This window comes from Salmo salar, chromosome 19 (genome assembly GCF_965601325.2).
Source record: "Salmo salar chromosome 19, fSalSal1, whole genome shotgun sequence".
Taxonomy (NCBI): Eukaryota; Metazoa; Chordata; class Actinopteri; order Salmoniformes; family Salmonidae; genus Salmo; species Salmo salar.
This window is the reverse complement of record NC_138309.1, coordinates 76,025,089-76,052,475: the sequence shown is the minus strand read 5'-3', so window position 1 is coordinate 76,052,475 and position 27,387 is coordinate 76,025,089. Positions and strand designations below refer to the sequence as shown.

General features: G+C 43.6%; 1 protein-coding gene and 1 long non-coding RNA gene across 5 annotated transcripts in view; both read left to right on the top strand.

The window, feature by feature from the left end:
• LOC106579556 (LIM zinc-binding domain-containing Nebulette) overlaps nt 1-27,387 on the top strand; it is a 78,632-nt gene that overhangs the window by 47,660 nt on the left and 3,585 nt on the right. Inside the window, exons 5-6 of one of the 2 annotated variants that reach the window (XM_045702701.2) lie at nt 25,342-25,519; nt 26,187-26,279. In XM_045702701.2, coding sequence (XP_045558657.1) covers nt 25,342-25,519; nt 26,187-26,279 — 271 coding nt within the window. The remainder of the gene's footprint in view (nt 1-25,341; nt 25,520-26,186; nt 26,280-27,387) is intronic. The other variant, XM_014159582.3, reaches the window with a different exon arrangement.
• Nucleotides 15-25,170, top strand: LOC106579557 (uncharacterized). 3 transcript variants are annotated; one of them, XR_014381700.1, is made up of 7 exons: nt 15-3,281; nt 13,358-17,259; nt 20,413-20,611; nt 20,767-20,873; nt 21,161-21,263; nt 24,468-24,601; nt 24,740-25,170. It is a non-coding gene; the product is annotated as an uncharacterized LOC106579557 (long non-coding RNA). The 3 variants fall into 3 exon arrangements; XR_014381701.1 differs by lacking the exon at nt 15-3,281 and adding an exon at nt 10,913-11,074; XR_014381702.1 differs by lacking the exon at nt 21,161-21,263.

Genomic DNA, 27,387 nt, shown 5'->3' with positions numbered 1-27,387 from the left:
TATGCTTCGTGAGGTCACGTTCTCTATACCCCCTGGTCACCATGGTTACTCCTCCTTCCTCTTCCTATCCTTGTGTTACCTCATCAAACCCCTGACCTTATCCGGGTGTGGGTGTCCTGTTTGTATTGTTGTGGGGAGTCTGTTACAATGTTACATAATGTGGAGGAATGGAGGAGAGGAAAGTGTGTGTGCGTGTGCGCGTGTGTGTACGTGTGCGTGTGTGTGTGTGTGTGTGAGAGAGAAAGAGAGAGAGAGAGAGGGGAATGAAAGCCTGCTGGGAAGTGGAGCCTGAAAGCTGGACCAGTGTGTGAATCAGAGGGTGTATTTTGGTCACTGAGAGAAATCACGGGTTTGCACAACATAAACACTCAATATACACTGAGTGTACAAAACATTAGGAACACCGTCCAAATATTGAGTTGCACTCCCTTTTGCCCTCAGAACAACCTCAATTTGGGCCTCCCGAGTGGGGAACCGGTCTAAGGCACTGCATCACAGTGTTTGAGGCGTCACTACAGAACCAGGTTCGATCCCAGGCGATGTCACAGCCGGTCGTGACCGGGAGAACCATCAGGCGATGCACAATTGGCCCAGCGTCGTCCTGGTTAGGGGAGGGTTTGGCCGGACGGGATTTCCTTGTCCATTCGCGCTCTAGACACTCCTTGTGGGCAGCCGAGCACCAGCAAGCTGACTTCGGTCGCCTACTGGCTGGTGTTTCCTCCGACGCATTGGTACGGCTGGCTTCCGGGTTAAGCTAGCAGTGTGTCAAGAAGCAGTGATGCTTGGCAGGGTCGTGTTTCGGAGGACGCATGGCTCTCGACCTTCGGCTCTCCCGAGTCCGTAGGGGAGTTGCAGCGATGAGACAAGACTGTAACAACCAATTGGATATCACCACATTAGGGGGTAAAAGTACCAAAAAAAAAATATATATATATATTTATTTTTTTAACCTTTATTTATACAGGTTTATTCTCATTGAGATAAATATCTCTTTTCCAAGAGAGACCTGGTCCAATAGCAGCAAGGGGAACAACGTTTCAGACAAACCAAATAACATACACTCACACAACATTAAACAAAACTATAAACACACATACAGTACAACTAAAACATATTACATTTAAAAACACAAACATCTTGACTAAAAACAGCTGGCCTAAAAACAATTACACTCTTCTATAATATATACATCGATCAAGTGTTTGAACTCCGCCAACAAAACTAGATCATCACATTTTAAAATGTTCAAAAGAAAATTCCAGGACCAAATACATAAATAAAAAAGAACAGCATCAATTTGTCGGGGCATGGACTCTACAAGGTGTTGAAAGCGTTCAACAGGGATGCTGGCCCACGTTGACTCCAATGCTTCCCACAGTTGTGTCAAGTTGTCACGTCCTGACCAGCAGAGGGAGTAATTGTATTAGTTTTGGTCAGGACGTGGCAGAGGGTTTGTGTGTTGTATGTATTTCTACGTTCTGTCTAGTTTAGTTTTTCTATGTTTAGGTTTGGGTGTTGGACTCTCAATTGGAGGCAGGTGTTTTTAGTTGCCTCTGATTGAGAGTCCTATATATAGGTGTGTGTTTGGTTTTTGTGGGTAGTTGTATTTGCACTGCTTGTAGTTATAGCCTGCAAATCTGTTAGCTGTCGTTTGTTTTTTCCGTGTTCGCTATAATACATATAATTATGAGCACGCACCCCGCTGCGCCTTGGTCTCTACATTACGACACCTGTGACACAAGTTTACTGGATGTCCTTTGGGTGGTGGACCATTCTTGATACAAATGGGAAATTGTTGAGCTTGAAAAACCCAGCATGGTTACAGTTCTTGACACACTCAAACCGGTGCGCCTGGCACCTACTACCATACCCCGTTCAAAGTCATTTAAATATTTTGTCTTGCCATTCACCCTCCGAATGGCACACATACACAGTCCATGTCTCAATTGTCTCAAGGCTTAAAAATAATTTTTAACCTGTCTCCTCCCCTTCATTTATACTGATTGAAGTGGATTTAAAAGGTGACATCAATAAGGGTCATAGCTTTCACCTGGAGTCACCTGACCAGTCTATGTCTTGGAAAGAGCAGGTGTGCTTAATGATTTGAACACTCAGTGTTTGCTCCTATCGTCTCCTATCTTCTCTTATCGGCTCCTATCGTCTCCTATCTTCTCTTATCGGCTCCTATATTCTCTTTACAACTCCTATCGACTCTTATATTCTCTTTACGACTGCTATCGACTCTTATATTCTCTTTACGACTCCTATCGACTCTTATATTCTCTTTACGACTCCTATCGACTCTTATATTCTCTTTACGACTCCTATCGACTCTTATATTCTCTTTACGACTCTTATCGACTCTTATATTCTCTTAACGACTCTTATCGTCTACTATCGACTCCTATATTCTCTTAACGACTCCTATAGACTCCTATCTTCTCTTATCGACTCCTATCGACTCCTATTGACTCCTAATCTCTCTTCTGTATTGCAGACTACATTGAAATAATACACTAACAGAATGTCTGTTTACCTTTTTCATAATGACACACACACACTACAGTATACACACACACACAGTACACGCACACACTACAGTACTGGTAAGTGCACGAGGGGCCTTCACACGGCCTGTCTCAGTTTATGTAGATGACACAAAACATGTAAGCGGTGCGAGTGAACATCCTTGTCCAATCCCTCCAATCAAGAGTGTGCTGAGACCAGATGTGTTGCCAAACGAATTCAACACTTCTATCAGGTGAGAAATCGCAAGTGCTTCAGTTACCCGGGTGCATCTCAATAGTATAATGTGGCTTCCTCTCTTCGTCTCGTCTCCATCAGCTACATAAGATAGAGTGGGTGAATGCACATGGTGGATTCCTACCAGGGAGTTCCTTTCTGCTGTCATGTGTTTTCACATCAGTGCAAAGGAAAGCAGAGGACACTGCTTTAAACTGATGATATGCACCGCTGGTCTTGGGTCGCTAGCGTACCTGTAGACGTCCAGTCATTGCACTAACGCTAGTTAGCATTGGCTCGCGAAACTACCTCTAATTTCCTTCATACTGCAAGCAGACATAAAAACGCAGAGACACAAAATGAATTGCCAGAATCTTGCAGTATCCCTTTAAATACGACACACGCTTAACCTTCCACATACTGTATGTGCTCTCACTTATCCTGTGTGATCTGATTTAAGTGCACACAGGTCCTTCTGGGGGAAGAGAGGGTTACGGACGCCGTCGTCCCAGAGGCACATTGACCCAGTGCTGAACCAGGTAAGAGAGCCCCACTCACTGCCCAGGGCCACGGTATTATTTACATTGACACCCCCCCCCCCCCCCCCCCATTTGATTTTTACACTGCTGCTACTCACTGTTTATTATATATGCATAGTCACTTTATCCCTACCTACATGTACAAATTACCTTGACTAACCGTTCCCCCTGTATATTTCCTCATTATTGTAATTTTATTGTGTTACTTTCTTAACTCTTCTTGAACTGCACTGTTGGTTAAGGGCTTGTAAATAAGCATTTCACGGTAAGGTGAAAGGTGACCTGTTGTATTCGGCGCATGTGACAAATAAAGTTTGATTTGATTTGAACTCGCTTGACTGCGTGATCGCGTTATTCCACTGTGTAAACCCACCTGGAGGGTGTTACCATAGCTACATCTACCTCCTTCTTTAGCTAACACATCAGAGAGCGAGGAGGGCAATCTGAAACCTACGCGTGGCTCTGTTATTAGCCAGCCCTCTCACAAGGCTCACCTGACAGGGAGGTAATGAACTAAAGGAAACTTGGATAGAGAGGAGGGAGAAAGATAGAAAGGAGGGAGTGGGGAGATGTTTTTATCAGGCCCCTTTAGGTCAGTGAAGTGCTGGTTCATATAAGGACCATATCATAGACTTTGGTATGACGTCTGTGTTGCCTTCGGCTGCTTAGAGGGGAAATCGGTGAAGGGTGTCTTAAGGCCCTGCAGCACTACAGGCATCGGGCGTCCAGCATTGAAATCAATGAAAGCTGCTGTTTTGCTCTCATTGCGTCGATAGCGTCCAAGCTCAAGAATCGCAGAGGTTCAGTTCTCGATGCCTGACGCTCACGTTCGTTTTATCTTGTGAATTGAAATAGTGAGAAATACAGTTGATTTTGGTTGGTTTCTGTGTAGCAGAAGCGTCACATTGAATTATGACACATCGATGGTGACTTTTGTAGTGTAGCTGAAATGTTAGTCTACGGAGAGGTTTTTTATTGTCAAAGTGCCTTTTTATTTTACGTTTCAAGGCAGTTTGGTTTGATTTTAATTAACTTTTTTTTTTCATATTACCTCTGGAGGCTTTAGAAAATTCTGTCAGTTGTTCACTGATGAGGTATCCTGAAAAGTGGTTTCAGATATGAGTATGTTAATGCTGCTGAATTTAAAAGCAGGCAATTTCATAATCTAATCCGAATACAAGCCTAATAAATCTTTCTCATTCAACATCCATTGAATACCTTTGTGTGTCATCTAGCACTTGGCAGGTTTTCAGGGCCTGAAGAAGTAAATCTTTGTTTCTGCTAATGCTAGTTAGTGGATAATGCTACATTAGCTTCAGGTTTAGTTGCTAATGCTAGTTTATTTACCTACCCTTCACACATGGACAACAACTACATGGTTGACTTGTATATGAATGCTGTGGTGGTACTGAGACAGGATTGAATGGCTTCTGTTTCTTCATCATGGCTAATATGAAGCTAAGAATACAGAGCGGTGGCCACCCAAAATACACATCCACCCCCCAGAATTGGTCCAGAATCCTCTGGTGTGATTTGAACCACGTCTTGGTTGTTACGGTCTGTGTTTAGAAGCACCACACCTACCAGTCTTACCTTGTTATCAAATCCCAAACATCATGGAAAAACATCAATGTGGCTATTTATTTAAAAAAAAACACACCCACACATGCAACAACAACTTCATCATACATACATACAGTAGCTGTTTCGAGTTATCCCTAGTTTGAACATAACTGGATAGCAAGTTAGCAACCAAATCCTTCTCATGTTGCATTGAGTTTATGGGACTCCTTTTCCTTCAATGTAACCAGGATACAAAACAGCTTTGGGATTGGTTTATTGTGCTGCTGTCCATAGGATGGGTGCTAGTCTTACTAGTTGTCCCATCCCTGTTTCCCCCCTCAGTGATCTCTATGGCTACTCTAAATGCATTCCTTTGCCATAACTCTCCTCTTACCCCCAGAAACTCGGTTTTCAGTGTGGCATTTAGGACAGGTCTCCCTTCTAAAATATAATTTCAATCTCAATAGGATCACCTGTGTGAATACAGGATGTATAAATTATGAATAAATACATTTGAGCTGTTGTCCAAGTCCTATCAAGAAACAAACATAAGGTTAACTTTGGTTGCTGTAAATCCTTGCTTCTCATACGCATATTAACCCAGGGGCTTACAGAGGCTGAGAACTTGAAAAACATAATGGTCCTTTAATGACAGTAGAGAGTAGAGTACTGCCCCTCTGCTGATCATCAGACAGGGAGAGGAGAGGAGGCAGGGGGCCAAGTGGGATCCACGAGCCTGCTGCCTTGGTTGGGTGTCTGATTTATTAGGGGGGGAAGAAAATAAAAAAAAACATCATAGCTGTTAACCAATTAGGGCACAGATGTAAGTATACCAGGGGTGATACGGAGTCCCAGCGAAATAAATAGTGGGGGTACCCCGTAGGTCTACCTGTGAAACATGAGCCTATCACAATCATTAAACATTAAAAAAACACAATGGTCTTGTTCATGCCACATTAAAAGGTAATACATTTTTACAGTTAATTGACATGTTTTTATGATAAGACTAGGCTCTAAAAAAATCCAAGCCTCCGGGCCTATGATTTCTTAATCCGGCTCCGCTCATACGCCATCCCCAATGTACTGCTAACGGACCAAGGAAGTGAATTTACCATCAGTACTTAGTAAGTAGTACTGACGTGATGGATCGAAAGCACAGACTTTTATGGTTCTGTTGTTAAATGGGACTAAATGCAATGTGCAGCACTGACCACATGATCGTCCTTAAGGGATTTTGTTTTGTTTTTCTCCAAATGATGTTGACAGAGCGTCAAATGAGACATAATGATGGGTCGAAACTTTTACATTTGACCTCTCGATTTTGGTTGTTTGTTGCCCCTATGAAACGGTTGAGTGAACGTTGCGGCCAGATGGCTGCCCTGTTTAGCCAACATCTGACGCCCTCCTAAAAAGCTAATACAAATCCTTTTGGCTCATGCCAACCTGTTCATGCTACTGTATTGACAGGCACAATTCCTAAGGCCCAAACCTCCCTCCATAATGTACAATCCATACCTGCGGGTTCAAATAGTATTTGTTTTCTTCCAAATACTTTGAGCATGTCTGGAGTGCCAGATGGGTGGGGTTTGTAGTTCACATTTGGGACTATTCCATTGGTTCCATTGTGCCGGGCAAGCTCAATCAGGTGCAGCTAAAGTATTGGTAAGAAAACAAATACTGATTGAACCCAGTTCTCGTGCAATCTCATTGTCTTCATAAATCATCCTGTAAAGAGCAGTGCATACTGTGAGCCACATTACTGAAACATCATTACCTCCAACATATAATCTGCCAAAGCGACCTGTAGTGCTATGTGGGAGAGAAGCCTAATAAATTACTGTCACTGTGGGGCTTATCCATCTCTGGAATGTTGTGTGTCGCAGGAGAACCCAAACAGCACAGGAGAACCAAAACTCAGATCTATACGGTTCCTCCTCTGCTAAGATGTTCTTTGCTCCATAGTACTACAGCCAATTAACTACAGTGATTGATGGTTGTATTGCCACTCAATTGGCTTCTCTGGGCCGTATGAATAACGGTCAATGACAGAGGGAGGTTTAGCCCACTCAACTGTAAATTAATATTGATGAACTGGCAATATCATCCCAGTTTACCTTTGTTGGAAGCCGTGGCAGAATTGTAAAAGTCTGTGATTGGCCAGAAATGACACTTGGCTGTCAGTGATGATGGTTTTCCACAGTAACGGCTTTGTCTGTGTTGACTTGCCCAAAGCTTTTCCTGCGGTTTAGTACAATCTAGACTGTGCTGATTGCAGAGTAGCAGTTGTGGTTAGGTGGGTGGACATGAGGTACTGATGGTGATGATGGATTTCAGTCAGAAAAACTTAACCCTTCACAGTATCCTATAACATTGACAGTGAAAGCATGTGGTTTTGTTAGATGTGTTATTTTTCTTGAAACTGCATTGTTGGTTAAGGGCTCGTAATTAAGCATTTCACTGTACCTATTGTATTCGGTGCATGTGACAAATACAATTTGATTTAAATTGACCCCACTAATAGCCATTGCATGCTCTACAAACAGTGTTGCGTTGTTTTGAGCCTTTTTGTGTCTTCTAAATCAGCTACCATAGCTCTGCTCAGTGCCTTTGAGATAAGAGCCGAGGCACATGGCCGCACGCAGCAAGAATAGAGCCTCCTTTAACTGACTGCCCATTGACTTTCACTTTGTCAATAGGGAGTGCAGACATTGTGCTAGAGCTATTGACTGGCTAAATGCTATGCCCACGGCATCTAGTTTTGAAACACTGGCATTTTTCAGATTAGAATGTCCATGTGTTGTATTCGTTTGCCATCTCTTTGACTTTTTGGTGTCAAGTAATTTAAATGGATGAAAGCAAGGGCACTGAGAACAATGCAGAACAACTTGATTTGTTTGTCTTTTTGAGAAATGTCATTGCTGACGACTTTACACCTACAAGTGGATTTCCTCATATTTCATCTTGGCAGTATACATAATAACGACAAGTGCTGCTTGTTGCAACATGAGTCACTGGGCCGAATTGGATTTCCTCAATAGACTCACTGTGATGTCAGGACTCCAAATAAGTCTGTCATCCAGTTAAATGTAGCTTTCTTTGTGCCATACAAACCCAATGCAACCCTATTCCACTAGATATAACAAGAGGAGGAAAACTCCCACAGGATTGGTGCCCAAAGCCCTATATTTAAAGGTAAATGATGGTGATAGTCAAGTCTAAATGAGGGATATTGAATGTTAATATCCATTATTCGTGTCCTGCTGTATCCAAACAGCTTATTTGGACACTGAGTGGGAGGATGGGAGTCTGGTAATGTTATTTTCATGCCAACTCCTCCAAATCTGCTTTATTGGCTTCAACAGCTCACTCCTCTCCCCTGGTCTCTTCATGCTGTCATTGTTATCCAGCTAAGGCTACTGAAGGTTAATGAGGGTGTTGCCTTTTTGGACTTGCACTTGTTATCTCGAATAATAAAAATACTTTAAAAAAAAATGTTTTTGAGACCAAAAACTAGTGTGACGATATACATTTTAGAGGGGTTGTCTGGATTGAGATATTCCTTCCAATGTTCGACACCTTTCCTGAACTTCCTACCTTTAAGACTGGCCCTCTGATACACGTGTACAGTATCACCAACGATAATGCCCCAAGTGGGTCTAAATCGGAAAAGCAGGGATGATAAGGAGTACCCAACATCGAGACGAGAGGGAGAGTTGAGCAGGGGTGATAAGGAGTACCCAACATCGAGACGAGAGGGAGAGTTGAGCAGGGGTGATAAGGAGTACCCAACATCGAGACGAGAGGGAGAGTTGAGCAGGGGTGATAAGGAGTACCCAACATCGAGACGAGAGGGAAAGTTGAGCAGGGGTGATAAGGAGTACCCAACATCGAATCGAGAGGGAGAGTTGAGCAGGGGTGATAAGGAGTACCCAACATCGAATCGAGAGGGAGAGTTGAGCAGGGGTGATAAGGAGTACCCAACATCGAATCGAGAGGGAGAGTTGAGCAGGGGTGATAAGGAGTACCCAACATCGAATCGAGAGGGAGAGTTGAGCCAGAAAAGAAAAGCGTTCTGACTTTTTTCCTTCTTTTAAAAAAATGTATTTCACCTTTATTTAACCAGGTAGGCCAGTTGAGAACAAGTTCTCATTTACAACTGCGACCTGGCCAAGATAAAGCAAAGCAGTGTGACAAAAACAACAACACAGAGTTACACATGGGATAAACAAACATACAGTCAATAGAAATAGAAAAAAATCAATGTACAGTGTGTGTAAATGTAGTAAGATTAGGGAGGGAAGGCAATAAATAGGCCATGGTGGCAAAATGTATATTTACATTTTAGTCATTTAGCAGACGCTCTTATCCAAAGCGACTTACAGTAGTGAATGCATGCATTTCATACATTTCGTACATCTCATACATTTTTTTTCCATACTGGTCACCCGTGGGAATCAAACCCACAACCCTGGCGTTGCAAACACCATGCTCTACCAACTGAGCCACACGGGACTATAATTAATTACAATTTAGCATTAACACTGGAGTGATAGATGTGAAGATGATGATGTGCAAGTAGAGATACTGCGGTGCAAAAGAGCAAAAAATAACAATATGGGGATGAGGTAGCTGGGTGGGCTATTTCCAGATGGGCTGTGTACAGGAGCAGTGATCAGTAAGCTGCTCTGACAGCAGATGCTTAAAGTTAGTGAGGGAGATGTAAGTCTCCAGCTTCAGTGATTTGAAAAGCGGCCAAAGTAGGTGTTGGCTTTGGGGATGACCAGTGAAATATACCTGCTGGAGTGCGTGCTACGGGTGGGTGTTGCTATGGTGACCAGTGAGCTGAGATAAGGCAGGGCTTTACCTAGCAAAGACTTATAGATGACCTGGAGCCAGTGGGTTTGGCGACGAATATGTAGCGAGGGCCAGCCAACGAGAGCATACAGGTCGCAGTGGTGGGTGGTATATGGGGCTTTGGTGACAAAACGGATGGCACTGTGATAGACTACATCCAATTTGCTGAGTAGAGTGTTGGAGGCTATTTTGTAAATGACATCACCGAAGTCAAGGATCGGTGGGATAGTCAGTTTTACAAGGGTATGTTTGGTAGCATGAGTGAAGGAGGCTTTGAAGGAGGCTCTTAGGCTGGTCACGTCCATCACCTGCCTCAAAACCACCACTTTTGTGTGTTTTACTTTGTTTTCAGTCACCTGGATGGAAGGTACGTCAAAAGGAAAAGGTCACCTTGATGGAAGGAACGTCGGAGGAAATGGTCACCTTGGTGGAAGGAATGTGAGAAGAACGATCACCTTGATGGAAGGAATGTCGGAGGAAACAGTCACCTTGATGGAAGGAATGTGAAAGGAACAATCACCTTGATGGAAGGTATGTCCGAGGAAACGGTCACCTTGATGGAAGGAATGTGAGAGGAACAATCACCTTGATGGAAGGACCGTCGAAGAAAACGGTCACCTTGATGGCAGGAACGTTGAAGGAAATGGTCACTTGGATGGAAGGAACGTAGAGGGAAACGGACACCTGGATGGAAGGAACGTCTGAGGAAACAGTCACATGGAAGGAATGTCTGAGGAAACGGTCACCTGGATGGAAGGAACGTCTGCGGAAACGGTCACCTGGATGGAACATCTGAGGAAACGGTCACCTGGATGGAAGGAACGTCTGAGGAAACGGTCACCTGGATGGAAGGAACGTCTGAGGAAACGGTCACCTGGATGGAACATCTGAGGAAACAGTCACATGGAAGGAATGTCTGAGGAAACGGTCACCTGGATGGAAGGAACGTCTGCGGAAACGGTCACCTGGATGGAACATCTGAGGAAACGGTCACCTGGATGGAAGGAACGTCTGAGGAAACGGTCACCTGGATGGAAGGAACGTCTGAGGAAACGGTCACCTGGATGGAACATCTGAGGAAACAGTCACCTGGATGGAAGGAACTTCTGAGGAAACGGTCACCTGGATGGAAGGAACGTTGGAGGAAACGGTCACCTGGATGGAACATCTGAGGAAACAGTCCCGGAGGCCTGGGACGTCCCGGAGGAGGAACGTCTGAGGAAACGGTCACCTGGATGGAAGGAACGTTGGAGGAAACGGTCACCTGAATGGAAGGAACGTCTGAGGAAACGGTCACCTGGATGGAAGGAACGTCTGAGGAAACGGTCACCTGGATAGAAGGAACGTTGGAGGAAACATTGTCGGGAGATGCAGCGGTGAGTGAATGTGGCGCAGGTGGTGAAGCTGAGGTGAGAACCCCGGCTGGCATTGCCCCGGCATGTGTGTCTTTCTGATGAAGCTGCGGGGGGAATTATACATACTGTAGCTAAGTGCTTTGTTTTCCTGTCAGGCCTCGGTTGCTAAGCACGTCTTGCGCAGAACCAGTGTGTACGTCTCCAGGAGGTGCAGTGTTCTGACAAGCGACATAAGTAGGATTCCTCCTCTGTGTTCTCTGATGCATCCTGTTGTTGTTGTTGTTGTTGTGGGAGGCTGTGGCAGGATTCACTGCAGTGTCCAGTAATGAGATGTAGCCACCTGTAAAGGGATTGGAGGAAAGCCCTTGAGGGATTTAGTGATGCCTGCACCACAGATGAAGAGTCATGTGGCCTAATCTGGGGATAATTCATCTGGACTGAAATGAGAGTGTAAACCCTATTTTGTGCTCAACACCACTAGGAGAGAGAGTTTATATTGAAAGGTAAACTCAAAGAGAGGTGGGTCTGGAGGCTGAAGGGGTCCTAAAATGTCCACTGTAGGCAATACAGCCCACTGGACACAGACGTAATTTCAACATCTAGTTTAGATTAGCATTTGGTTCAGTTGTCAACTAATGTGAACCAAAAATTATGGAGACGGCTACTTCGGTGCGCTCATACAGAAGTAGTAAAGGCCCAGTGCACTACTTTTGTGAAGAATTTAAAATGTTAACATTCTGATTTATCAGCACCCCTATGTAGAAACGACGTTGATTCAATCAGTGTTTGCCCAGTGGTAGGGGACTGTCTCTTCTATAACTAGAGAGCAAATGGGAACCAAACGAACATAGAAATTTGTAGATTAGATCATAATTCTGTCCCTCTACTCCAACTCAGAAGATAACTTTAGAGTAACCATGTTGATACGATGCTTAAATGATTTATGTTCTTTATGGCTGTCAAAGTGAAGGAGTGTGTGCTTCCCTCCCATTAAATAAGAAGAAAGAGATGTGGAGAAGTATAACGTCGGCAGCTATTTTGGATTTCAGTTGCTTATCATTCAGAAGTCCCCACCCCCTCATTTTTCTTCTTACCTTATTGAGAAAAAAGTGAGGCGGGGGTTGCAAATGGCTATTTCAATATTTCCTCTTTGTCTCTGAACATAATAAACCAATTAGTTTGCAACATGAGTCTGCATAATTACAAAGTATCTATCTGTGATGCAGAACAATTCCGACATGTCTCAACGTGCTCCCTAATTATGACACCCACAACTAAGTGGAGATAAAACTTTTAGCAACTGCTGGCCATAAAATGTAACACCAGAGTGGCGAGGCACTCTGGCTTTTTGAATACTTTTGGCAGGAAGAAAGACATTGTTGCAGGACATAAAGGATTAACACTCTATTACTTCAGCATAGCTTTCTTCTGTTGCATGTTCAAGAGGGGTCTCTTTTCCTCTCTTCAGCTTCTGAGTTCCCTAGTTGAATAAATGGAAAGGCCATCTCTATTCCCCCTGTTCTGGAAATGTAGAGGCTTTTCTGGCCTGACTTTTACTGTGCCAACTAATGATGCTGACAAAATGAGAAGGGTCAAATACTGTATATGCCCCCATTGTAATGCAATGCCAGTGGCTGGCATCAGTGTCCAAATGGAAAAGCACTGATAAGCAGCATCAGCCCAAGGAACAATTGGCTAGCTGAGCTTTTGTCCCCTTTATGCTATAGCTACAATATACACTGTAACACAACCAGTACAGTCTGACAATGTGCCAAGCAGACCCATACGCTTAAATTACTGTATTCATTAATAATGAGCTCTTAGTGCGCGGTCACCTATAGAAATTGGCTTATTAGTAATTTGTCATTACCTAATTAGCTTGCGATAAGCTTATCTGGAACCATTATGAAGCCAGACATATCAGCTGACACACTCCAGGTTTTTAACTGTTTGCAGACTGTAGCTACAGTATGTGCTTTGTTCTTCTGTCAGGCCAGTAGGTGCAGTGTTCTGGTAAGTGGCGTAAGTAAGATGTATCCTCTGTGTTCTCTGATACAGAGGTTGTGGCAGGTTTCACTGTAGTGTCCAGGAATGGATTGTAGCCACCTGTAAAGGGTTAGGAGAAAAGCAGCCTTTCTTCAGGCCTGTGTAGAAACAATATGTTTGTATCGATCAGTATTTTACTGTTTGTCATGACACCATGTTATTAAAATAATAAAGTTGTCCATCGAATTAGGTGGGTGGTGGTGGGCCTAAGAAAGACAAAATAACAAAACATAACACCTCTCTCCTACTATCCTGTAGGTGAAATACAAGGAGGGTTATGAGAAATCCAAGGGCCCAGACCTCTTCATCCCTGATGTAGAGGTGCAGCATTCCAAGAACATCCACGCTTTCATCTCTGAGGTGAGTTGGCATAATTCTCTGTTGTCTCTCTCTCTGTCTGTCTCTCTTTCTGTCTCTCTCCCTCTCCCCTCTTCCTGGCACATTGGTACCTTGGCAAGCAACAAAGACACAATACATTCTTCAGCATAACAAAGGTACAGTCGTCCTTCTGAACTGAGCTGCAGTACAGGAATGAAACTGCTCAGGGATTTCACCATGAGGCCGATGGTGATTTTGAAACAGCTACAGAGTTCAATGGCTGTGATGGGAGAAAAACTGAGGATGGATCAACAACGTAGTTACTCCACAATACTAACCTAAATGACAGTGAAAAGAACAGTGGAATAAAAATACTCCAAAACATGCATCCTGCATGCAACAAGGCACTAAAGTTATACTACAAGGAAACACGGCAAAGGAATAAACCTTTTGGCCTAAATGCAAAGCCTTATGGTTGGGTCAAATCCAACACAACAAATCACTGAATAACTGCCTCCTTATTTTCAAGCATGGTGGTGGCTGCATCATGGAATGGGTATGCTTGTCATCGGCAAAGACTGTGGCGTTTTCAGGATAAAAAGAAACGGGATAGAGCTAAGCACAGGAAAAATCCTAGAGGAAAACCTGCTTCAGTCTGCTTTACACCAGACACTGGGTGGGGAATTGACCTTTCAGCAGAACAATAACTTACAACACAAGGCCAAATCTACACTGGAGTTGCTTACCAAGAAGACAGTGAATGTTCCTAAGTGGCCAAATTACAGTTTTGACTTAAATCTGCTTGAATATCCATGGCAACACTTGAGAATTGCTATCTAGACATGATGCCCAACACCTTGACAGAGCTTGAAGCATTCTGAAAAGAATAATGGCAAATATTGCATTATCCAGGTGTGCGAAGCTCTTAGAGACTTACCCAAGTAGACTCACAGCTGTAATTGATTCAGGGGGGTGAATACTTATCAAGGTATATCAAGGTATAATTAATTCGTAAGAAATGTTAGAACGTTTTTGACATTTTGACATTACAGATTATTTTGTGTAGATCGTTGACAAAAAATGACAGAATCCCAATTTTGTAACAAAATACTTATGATACCCACTGTAATTCAAAGGAAACACTTCCAGTTACTGACAAATACATTCATTACATCAGTTTTAAACGTCAGTGTACCTGTCCATCTAATGGAATAAAGCCTGAGCGTTCTAAGATTAAGCAAATCTCTGCCTGTGTTATCTGACTGATCCAATGCTTTTTTACCATGAATTAGTCCACTATTAGAAGTTTATTTGGGTATGACTTATTTTTGGATTCCTCTCTCTGTTGTTGAGCAGCACACTTCCTATTATCCTTTGTTTGCTGAAGCACGGAGGCCGACCTCAACTCACATCCATTTCTTTGCTTTACAGTTCAAGTACAAAGGTGAGAAAGTCTCCTCTGGTTCGGCTTACTCTCAACTCCGTGAGACGATAGAGACGGAGACAGAGAGAGCTCGAGCGCTCACAGAGACCCAGAGCACGGGGAGCGCAAATTTTCCTCAGGGACATGAATATTAATGCTAATGGGAACATTGCAAGTTTTATATGACTAGTTATAAAATCTTTATGAATATATGACTGTATCCCCAAACACGCTAGACACGACTTCATGGTGTCATTTTTGGTTGTATAATTAAGCAATAAGGCCCGAGGAGGTGTGGCAAGGTCTCTCTACTCTGTGATGCGAGAGACTCTGGAGACTCAACATGCCATGCGGTCTCCCAGAGCCAGGTACAGTACAGTAGCCCTATAGCGCTGACCACCACTCATCACACTTAAAGGACATCTCTGTTTCATCAGTAGCACCGCTAATGAAATAAGAGCTTAGGCGTGAACCCTAACTTCTACTTATTTTCTGTAGTCATGCATTGATGTCAACAGCTACTGTACAGTCGTGGCCAAAAGTTTTGAGAATGACACAAATATTAATTTCCACAAAGTTTGCTGCTTCAGTGTCTTTAGATATTTTTGTCAGATGTTACTATGGAATACTAAAGTATAATTACAAGCATTTCACAAGTGTCAAAGGCTTTTATTGACAATTACATGAAGTTGATGCAAAGAGTCAATATTTGCAGTGTTGACCCTTCTTTTTCAAGACCTCTGCAATCCGTCTGGCATGCTGTCAATTAACTTCTGGGCCATATCCTAACTGATGGCAGCCCATTCTTGCATAATCAATGCTTGGAGTTTGTCAGAATTTGTGGGTTTTTGTTTGTCGACCCGTCTCTTGAGGATTGAGCACAAGTTCTCAATGGGATTAAAGGTCTGGCCATGGACCCAAAATATCGATGTTTTGTTCCCCGAGCCACTTAGTTATCACTTTTGCCTTATGGCAAGATGCTCCATCATGCTGGAAAAGGCATTGTTCGTCACCAAACTGTTCCTGGATGGTTGTGAGAAGTTGCTCTCAGAGGATGTGTTGGTACCATTCTTTATTCATGGCTGTGTTCTTAGGCAAAATTGTGAGTGAGCCCACTCCCTTGGATGAGAAGCAACCCCACACATGAATGGTCTCAGGATGCTTTACTGTTGGCATGACACAGGACTGGTGGTAGCGCTCACCTTGTCTTCTCGGGACAAGCTTTTTTCCGGATGCCCCAAACAATCGGAAAGGGGATTCATCAGAGAAAATGACTTTACCCCAGTCCTCAGCAGTCCAATCCCTGTACCTTTTGCAGAATATCAGTCTGTCCCTGATGTTTTTCCTGGAGAGAAGTGGCTTCTTTGCTGCCCTTCTTGACACCAGGCCATCCTCCAAAAGTCTTTGCCTCACTGTGCGTGCAGATGCACTCACACCTGTCTGCTGCCATTTCTGAGCAAGCTCTGTACTGGTGGTGCCCCGATCCCGCAGCTGGACTTTCTTGGGCGCCCTGAAGGCTTCACAACAATTGAACCGCTCTCCTTGAAGTTCTTGATGATCCGATAAATGGTTGATTTAGGTGCAATCTTACTGGCAGCAATATCCTTGCTTGTGAAGCCCTTTTTGTGCAAAGCAATGATGACGGCACATGTTTCCTTGCAGGTAACCATGGCTGACAGAGGAAGAACAATGATTCCAAGCACCACCCTCCTTTTGAAACTTCCAGTCTGTTATTCAAACTCAATCAGCATGACAGAGTGATCTCCTGCCTTGTCCTCGTCAACACTCACACCTGTGTTAACGAGAGAATCACTGACATGATGTCAGCTGGTCCTTTTGTGGCAGGGCTGAAATGCAGTGGAAATGTTTTTTGGGGATTCAGTTCATTTGCATGGCAAAGAGGGACTTTGCAATTAATTGCAATTCATCTGATCACTCTTCATAACATTCTGGAGTATATGCAAATTGCCATCATACAAACTGAGGCAGCAGACTTTGTGAAAATGTATATGTGTGTCATTCTCCAAACTTTTGGCCACGACTGTAGGTTTCCATCCAATATGGAAATGCGAATATTCAAAAATCTGCATAAAACAATATGCACATTTTCCCACCAGAGATGTATTTCCAGCAAACGGACTTGTTACGGCTAAAAGGCTGTGCGTGATGACGTAGTGCACATAAAAATTACTTTTGCGGTTAAATTCCCATCTATCGAATAAAAATGCAAGTTAAATGGGTTTCCATCGCATTTTCAACTCTACTGGTTGTGTATGTGTGTGTGTGCGTGCGTGCGTGTGGGCGGCAGGCCAAGTACAAGGAGGCAGAGAAGCAGCAGTTCTCCACTTCTCTCTACTCAAAGCTTCCAGAGACTTTGGACACTCAGCATGACAAAGAGGCCTCCCAGCTACAGAGCGTGGTGAGTCACACACACACACAGTCAGGATTAACGGGGTCTGTTTTCATATAATGTGTATTCACTTGACTTTTTTAACATTTTGTGATGTTACAGCCTTATTCTAAAATGTATTACAAAAATAATAGGTGCATCCTGTTTCTATTGATCATCCTTAAGATGTTTCTACAATTTGATTGGAGTCCACCTGTGGTAAATTCAATTGATTGGACATGATTTGGAAAGGTACACACCTGTCTATATAAGGTCCCACAGTTGACAGTGCATGTCAGAGGTAGAACCAAGTCATGACGTCGAAGGAATTGTCCCTAGCGCTCCGAGACATGATTGTGTCGAGGCACAGATCTGGGGAAGGGTACCAAAACCTGCTCCAGAGTGCTCAGGACCTCAGACTGGGGCGAAGGTTCACCTTCCAATAGGACAGCGACCCTAAGCATACAGCCAAGACAACGCAGGAGTGGCTTCGGGACAAGTCTCTGAATGTCCTTGAGTGGCCCAGTCAGAGCCCGGACTTGAACCCGATCTCTGGAGAAAACTGAAAATAGCTGTACAGCAACGCTCCCCATCCAACCTGACAGAGCTTGAGAGGATCTGCAAAGAAGAATGTGAGAAACTCCCCAAAAACAGGTGTGCCAAGCTTGTAGTATCATACCCAAGAAGACTCGAGTCTGTAATCGCTGCCAGAGGTGCTTCAGCAAAGTACTGAGTTAAGGGTCTGAATACTTATGTAAAGGTGATATTTCAGTTTTATTTTTTTATAAATTCGCAAACATTTCTAAAAAAACAGTTTTTGCTTTGTCATTATGGAGGTTTGTGTGTAAATTGATGTGGGGGGGGGGGGGGGACAATTTAATACATTTTAGAATAAGGCTGTAACCTAACAAAATGTGGAAAAGTCAAGGGGTCTGAATACTTTCTGAAGGCCCTGTACTTTATATGCTACCAGGGCTTTTTTGCATCATGTCTTATTTTGGCTGATGATATGATTTTACAACAACTGCTTAACATTTTTGGATACACTAGTTTTCTTTTGTTCTGTTTTCAGAATAAGTATAAAGATGGATGCAAAAATAAGATTTAAACCTCGCTGTATTCTCAACTTCCTGACACAATAGGCTTATTTTCACCAATGCAATCCATATCATCATTTGATTACATCACCTAAAGGTATAAGTGCAATGCCTTTTTTTTACGTCCATCAGAATAAGTATTAAGAAGACGGGAAAAATACTCCTTCCACAAGTGTTTATTCTCAACTAGCATTAGCAAACTAATGTAGGTCAGTGTAAACACAGTGTAATGTCAGTTTTCATAAACTGATATTAACTGTCATGATTGTTAATAACATCTATCATGTCATGCTTGTGACAATGTTATGTAGCTCATGACGGATAGTCTACGTAAAATGTAACCAACTTTTTCAAGATTTGAATGGGATATTTTCAGGGAAAATGTCACGATGTAGCAGACCTTGGAAACAAAACAAACGTAACTTTGTGTTTTAGAAAAAGTATAAGGAGGCAGTAGAGAAGCGAGACTCTCTCTACAAGTGGAGGCTGCTGAGGGGAGGACGGCTCATAATAATGGCTGGAACGGAGCAATGGAATGGTATGAAACAGCTGGAAACCATGTTATTGATGTATTTGATACCATTCCACTGATTCCGGTCCAGTCATTACCACGAACCCAACCTCCCCAATTAAGGTGCCACCAACCTGTGCTCTCTATGCCACCTTACCCAGAACGCCAAAGAGGCTTCTCTGCTACAGAGTGAAATACAATGAGTTTATTTTTACACATTTACCGTAACATATACAGTTGAAGTCGGAAGGTTACATACACTTAGATTCTAGTCATTAAAACTCGTTTTTCAACCACTCCACAAATTTCTTGTTAACAAACTATAGTTTTGGCAAGTCGGTTACGACATCTACTTTGTGCATGACACAAGTAATTTTTCCAACAATTGTTTACAGAAAGATTATTTCACTTATAATTCACTGTATCACAATTCCAGTGGGTCAGAATTGTACATACACTAAGTTGACTGTGCCTTTAAAAAGCTTGGGAAATGATGTCATGGCTTTAGAAGCTTCTGATAGGCTAATTGGCATCATTTGTGTAAATTGGATGTGTACCTGTGGATGTATTTCAAGGCCTACCTTCAAACTCAGTGCCTCTTTGCTTGACATCATGGGAAAATCAATTCTAGACCTCCACAAGTCTAGTTCATTGTTGGGAGCAATTTCCAAACGCCTGAAGGCACCACGTTCATCTGTACAAACAGTAGTACGCAAGTATAAACACCATGGGACCACGCAGCCGTCATACCGCTCAGGAAGGAGACGCGTTCTGTCTCCTAGAGATGAAGGTACTTTGGTGCGAAAAGTGCAAATCAATCCCAGAACAACAGCAAAGGACCTTGTGAAGATGCAGGGGGAAACGGGTACAAAAGTATCTATGTCCACAGTAAAACGAGTTCTATATCGACATAACCTGAAAGGCCGCTCAGCAAGGAAGAAGCCACTGCTCCAAAACTGCCATAAAAAAGCCAGACTATGGTTTGCAACTGCACATGAGGACAAAGATCGAACTTTTTGGAGAAATTTCCTCTGGTCTGATGAAACAAAAATAGAACTCTTTGGCCATAATGACCATTGTTATGTTTGGAGGAAAAAGGGGGAGGCTTGCAAGCCAAATAACACCATCCCAACCGTGATGCACGGGTGTGGCAGCATCATGTTGTGGGGGTGCTTTGCTGCAGGAGGGTGTGTTTGACCCAAGTTAAACAATTTAAAGGCAATGCTACCAAATACTAATTGAGTGTATGTAAACTTCTGACCCACTGGGAATGTGATGAAAGAAATAAAAGCTGAAATAAATCATTCTCTCTACAATTATTCTGACATTTCACGTTCTTAAAATAAAGTGGTGATCCTAACTGACCTAAGACAGGGAATTTTTACTAGGATTAAATGTCTGGAATTGTGAAAAACTGAGTTTCAATGTATTTGGCTAAGGTGTATGTAAACTTCCGACTTCAACTGTATATTAATGTAAATATTGATCACATTCCTTGTGTATGATCATATATTTTGATACATTGAATGTTAATATTGTGAACCTATGTTATATATTTTTTACCTCCTGTTTCAGGAAGTGATGTCACTGAGTATTGCCCCTATATATAGGACCTTCCACCCCCACCTGGGATATAGATGCCTGATGAAGACCTAGGGGTTGAAATGTTGTAAAGAAATATCACCTGGGAGCATGAGCAACAGTGTGCAGCGTTTTCCTTTCTGTTTTCCATGAGTTTGCCTACAACTCCAGCACCTGCGGAATGTACCAGGATGTGAGTATGTTCTTCAGCTTTGGCACACAGTAGCAAAAACATTTTGCAACAGGGAACAAAAACAAGTATTTCTGTCATGATCCTTTTGATGTTCTGTTGTTGCCAAGCTGACCTGTCTGTCAGTGTACGTGTTAGTCTGTGTTTGACTGTTCCAGGCCTCCTGCAAGCAGACAGCCCTGCTGAGGGAGAACTCGTATTGAACGGTGACCGAGACGCATCAGAACTACTGCACGCCGCCTACCTGAAAGATGTCTACAGTCAGGTAGGGATAACTCTCAATACAGCATCCCACCACGCATAGCACTTTATTTTACACCACAGAATGGGATATGTGCTTGGATGGTGTGTCAATCTCCCTCAAGTTTATGCAGAAGAAGTACAAGGATGAGGCGGAGAAGCTGAAGGGTTCATATGGGTTCGACACCCCTGAGATAGAGAGAGTGAAGAACAACCAGAGAAACATCAGCTCAGTGAGGGCCACAGTACACACACACACTTTTATGCAGTATTATCTGTCAACACAGTTACCCTTTTGCTCTAAACCTCCAGTGTCAGTAGACTTGGGACTCAAAGCTGCTGAAAAGCCTGATGTCCTCTGTCACCGACACTCCGGAAATCATCTTCGCCAGGGAGAACAAAGAAAATCAGTGACGTAAGATGTGATCCTTTGTTCTACACAACCATGTACCGTGGATGTAGTCGTTGGGCTGGATGAACTCCAGTATGTTGCTGTGAGGGTATTGTTCAGCCTCTAGCGGAAAAGGCTGTACCTAAATCTATTATGTACTTCACTTTCTTATCGTAACAAGGTCTTCAACTATCAAAAAGATGATGAGGATGAGTGATGGTGTCATTTGTGCAATGAGCATGTAGAAGGAAAAAGGAAGCCGCACACTGCTCTTAATAGTATCACTGATATTTAGTAAGCTTACGTATCGGCCTCACGGCCTTCGTCAGAGCTTTTGTGAATTTTTTTAAATCAGCACCCCTATGTAGACCTAGCCCCACCCACATCCGTTCCACGCATGGAAAGGGGTTGGAGGCAAAGGAAAAATAAATATGTGCTACCAAACATAACAATATGCCTTTCACAAACACTACAAAAGTGTATAAATAAGACGCATTAAACTCATCCATAAAACCACAATGAGGACATAGCAAGTTTTCATTAATCATTGGGTACATCGTACGAAAAACATCAGAGTAATCTTAAATAGGCACATAATTCATGTTCAAATTCACAACATAACATACATAGGCATTTCATCATTAAGTCCTTTAGCACTAGCACACTATTTGGGAGACAGAGATACTAATGAATATCCATCAACAAACTACATTCTAGAGCTGGCAGAATATGTTTTGAAGTATAACTATTTCAGGTTCGATGATGAATACTACCTCCAAACGAATGGAACATCGATGGGCTCCACATTCGCTCCGAGCTATGCTAACCTTTATGTGGGTCTATTTGAAGAACGTTTTGTCAATAATGAAAACGAAAACCTATTTTTGAATAAAGTGCTGAAGTGGTATCGATATATTGACGACATTTTTTGTATATGGGAAGGAACTGAACAAGAGCTGTCAGATTTTATGGCACTACTCAATGACATTGACCCCAATCTCAAATTCACTATTGAAAGTGACACTCAACATGTTCATTACCTCGATATGTGGATTGAGAAATTAAATGGTACCCTGTTTACAACTCTGTATAGAAAAGAAACAGACAGAAATCCTCTATTACAGGGGGACAGCTTCCACCCTGAGCCATTTAAAAGAGGACTTCCAAGAAGCCAATTTTTCAGACTGCGCCGTATATGCCACTCCACAGAGGATTATCTAGCAAAAGCAGCGGAGATGCGCATTAGGTTTCTAAGAAGAGGCTATTCGCCACAATGTGCGGATGAAGCTCTTAATATGGTATTGGGAAAAACACGAGATTAATTGTTACAAAAAAGACCCGCTAAAGCCAAAGAACACTCCGTGATGTTCACAACCACATATACTTTGAATTCGCGAAAAGTGGGAGGTGTGGTCAAGAAACACTGGCATATTTTATCATCGGTCCCAGCTTTGCCGGCCGAATTTAAAAATCCACCACTTATTGTGTATAGGAGTGGTTGCAATTTACGCGATAAATTGGTACATGCCAACTGCCAGCCACAAAAGAAAATCAGCCAGGCTCTTTTACGCCCTCTACCAAATGGTAGCTATAAATGCAGAGGATGCGCACAGTACAACAATATGATGAAGTGTGAATATTTCTGCCACCCCCACACAGGAAAACGGTTCCAAATAAATGATATCATTACGTGTTCCACCACCCATGTTATTTACATTATTAAATGTCCATGTGGGCTCTGCTATGTTGGTAAGACCTCCCGCTCTCTCAAACAGAGAATTAGTGAACATAAAAGTTAAATCAGGAGAAACGACAGGGATTATCCAGTCGCAGTACATTTTAATGACCTAAAACATGACATTTTCACCTTTAGATTTTGTGGCATAGAGAAAGTCTAGATATCAGACAGAGAAGGTGATATTAATAATACTCTGAGCAAAAGAGAATGTTTTGGGATTTTCACCCTCCAGACATTATTTCCTAAAGGACTTAATGATGAAATGCCTATGTATGTTATGTTGTGAATTTGAACCTGAATTATGTGCCTATTTAAGATTACTGATGTTTTTCGTACGATGTACCCAATGATTAATGAGAACTTGCTATGTCCTCATTGTGGTTTTATGGATGAGTTTAATGCGTCTTATTTATACACTTTTGTAGTGTTTGTGAAAGGCATATTGTTATGTTTGGTAGCACATATTTATTTTTCCTTTGCCTCCAACCCCTTTCCATGCGTGGAACGGATGTGGGTGGGGCTAGGTCTACATAGGGGTGCTGATTTAAAAAAATTCACAAAAGCTCTGACGAAGGCTGTGAGGCCGATACGTAAGCTTATTAAATATCAGTGATACTATTAAGAGCAGTGTGCGGTTTCCTTTTTCCTTCATCTTGTTCAACTGTTGCCATGCACCTGCAAAAAATTGCTCAGATGTGCGAGTGCCTTTTGAATTTTGTACAATGAGCATGTAAACAGGGCCACTGTAAGATTGTGACGGCTCTGTTCCGTGTCAGGTGAAATACAGAGACGGGGTGGGAAGCGGGACGGTAGTCATGGAAACCAGGAGAACATCAGCTTGGTGAGAGGTTAAACCTTGTCTGACCTTTGACCTCACAGGAAGAGCTTGTTTTGAAAACAGGCCTCTTTGTTGTGTCTGCCTGTCCCTTTTCATCTGGGTTTGTTTGGATTTTCTACAGCTTCAATGGTGCTAACTAAAAATCACAAACCGCAGACACACTGAACAACCATTCAGTCAAATCCTGGGTTGTTACGTATGCAATTCAACATTTTAATTCACTCCATGTAAACTCCTCAAAGATACAAGCCCACAATGATTTTTGTACACTAATTTGGTCTGAAACTCTGTCCTGTCCTGCCTGACACAGACAGCCTTTCACACTGGCCCTGGTCCAGTCTAAGTCATTACAGCCATTAGTGGACCCTGCTGAACAATCCCCCATTGAGGGAGTGGAGCAGACTGAAGGGACACGGGGGCCCAGCCTGGCAGCCCAGGCAGGATCTCTGGCGCCATGGTGACTAAACCGGGACACTGTTTTCACCTAGATGCCATCTGAAGATCACTAATGATACCCAGCAAGCTACATTTCTCATGGGACGTCATAATGATGTCATTTTCTGGTTGCAAACTGGTTTTCTGGTTGCAGAGACGGATAAACTCTGAGTTGTGAATGTTGTTTTAATGTTGTGTGAATATTGTGTGTCCACAGGTGAAGCATAAAAAGCAGCTCCAGGCCACCAGTGTGGGAGTCACCCCAGAGTTGGAGAGAGTCCATCAGAACCAGGAGAACATCAGCTCAGCAAGTCACATAGGAAGCATCTGAAATGGCAACCTACAGTATATGTGAGCTTTGACCAAAAGTAGTACACTATGTATTGGAAATGGCCTAGGTGTGAGTGTGCTAGTCAGTATGACCACCAATTACTTTTGAACTATTTTAGATTATTGAGATGCAACCCGACCTACTTTTGTGCGTTGCAGGTGCAGTACCAGCGCGGGATGAAGGAGATGAAGGGGCGGTCCTGCGGCGAGTTGGACACGCCCGGACTGAGTAGTGTCAGGGAGTCCCAGAACGACATCTAACACGACTGAAGCGCACCGCGTGTGGGACTGCTGCACTTTTAACCCACACAGCTAAAGAGTTAACAGCATGGCTGATTCCTTGTTATGAGGGAGCCGTAATGAATGTACTGTATTGTGTCTGTGAACGTGTCTGTGAACGTGTCTGTGAACGTGTCTGTGAGCGTGTCTGTGTGCGTTACTAATAAAATGATTTTTACATGGTTTCTTGTGATGAATTTTTTTGCATACTGGCCAAAATACACCCTTTGCTCTCTGACCAACATGCACAAAGGTTGTGTGTGTGTGTGTGTGTGTGTGTGTGTGTGTGTGTGTGTGTGTGTGTGTGTGTGTGTGTGTGTGTGTGTGTGTGTGTGTGTGGCTTGACAGCCGATTTGCCTGGTGTAACACGATTTCACAAATGTGTAAATGTACATCAATAATGTTCCTCTCATTTAGCTGCCACACACAACTGAGTTGTTATCGCGATGCTGAAAGTGTACCACCCATATTTGCTTGGGCAGGCAAAGTACCACGAGGACTTTGAGCGGACGAGGGGCCGAGGATGCACCCCAGTGATGGAGGACCAAAACATGGAGAGAATGCACCACCGGAACAACCTGATGATGAGCGAGGCAGCCTACAAGGGAGTACACCCACAGGTGGTAGAGATGGACAGGAGACCTGGAGGCATCATCGTAGGTGAGTGGCACACAAAATGGCGGGCACCTCCCGTCCTCAAAAAGGATTTGACCTTTAAAGTACGGGAATTTGATAATTCATTCATCTCTTTGAAGAATTTGTGATGGCCTTCAAACAAAGTTACAATGAAATTGCTGTCTAGCGTCTATCAATTATGGGTTGTTTAGTGTCAGTCAGGATACAAGCCACAGGAGGTTGGTGGTACCTTAATTGGGGAGGACGAGCTCGTGGTAATGGCTGGAGCAGAATTAATGGAATGGTATCAAACACATGATTTCCATGCTCCGTTCCAGCCATTATTATGAGCCGTCCTCCCCTCAGCAGCCTCCACTGATACAAGCCCAGAACTAGTTGATTTGTTTTCATTTTTTAATGCTGATGCCCAGATAATTCAAATGGACACTTTACAATAACTATTTACCAAAGATTGTATTTGATATAAAAGGGAAATGTAGTTACATTTGTGGAAACAGAAAATATCCATTGTGACAGGTTTATCACTCTGCAGGCGGAAGTTCCAAGTTGGACTCTACTCACCTGGCCCGAAACTATGTGTTTTCCGTATGTAATCTACATGACTTCAGCTGTGTATTTCTGTTTTCCTTTCCTTTGTATTCCTGTTTTCCCTGCTGTCTTTTCTCTCTAAATGACCTTTCCCCTGTCAAAGACCTTAAGGATCAGCGGACGGACCCAGGCTCCATCTTTGACTTTGACCTTGTGCAGGATAACGTTCAGTCTAAATGTTTTCAGAGACTGTCTGGTGTTACAAACCTTACTGGATGTTTTCATCTCCCCTCACACCTTATATAGACAACTGTATGTCACTCTCCCACTAGACCTTTATTTCTCTACCTGAGTACGCCACTCATCTCTTCTACGTTCAGTTGAATTTCATCCTCATGTTCTTTGTTCTTTCCATTGCCTCTCTGTCATTTTCCTGACTTTTATTTTTCCTACTGTCTCTGTCGCCCTCTTGTGGCAGCGCCCGGCAGCAATCTCAGCAGTCGGTGCTCTCGCAGGCCCAGTCAGTTAGCTCGCTGGCCTCTGCCTCTGACCTGTGGGACAAAAGCCTGTCTGTTTGCAGCAGCAGCTCCTCACTGCAGTCCCAGGACGGAGGTAGTAAGCTCTGTCAGAAAAATAAAAACACACGGAAGGAGAAGACATAATTTATTAATATATTCATTCATCCATTACTATCAGTACCTTACTCTATCCCCGTCTCTCTACAACCTGACCCCTCCCCCGTCTCTCTACAACCTGACCTCTCCCCCCGTCTCTCTACAACCTGACCCCTCCCCCGTCTCTCTACAACCTGACCTCTCCCCCCGTCTCTCTACAACCTGACCCCTCCCCCGTCTCTCTACAACCTGACCTCTCCCCCCGTCTCTCTACAACCTGACCCCCCCCGTCCCCCCGCCCCCCCCGTCTCTCTACAACCTGACCCCTCCCCCGTCCCCCCGCCCCCCCCGTCTCTCTACAACCGCCCCTCCCCCGCCCACCCGCCTCCCCCCCGTCTCTCTACAACCTGACCCCTCCCCCGTCTCTCTACAACCTGACCCCCCCGCCCCCCTGCCCCCCCCGTCTCTCTACAACCTGACCTCTCCCCCCGTCTCTCTACAACCTGACCCCTCCCCCGTCTCTCTACAACCTGACCTCTCCCCCCGTCTCTCTACAACCTGACCTCTCCCCCCGTCTCTCTACAACCTGACCCCTCCCCCGTCTCTCTACAACCTGACCCCTCCCCCGTCTCTCTACAACCTGACCCCTCCCCCGTCTCTCTACAACCTGACCTCTCCCCCCGTCTCTCTACAACCTGACCCCTCCCCCGTCTCTCTACAACCTGACCCCTCCCCCCGTCTCTCTACAAC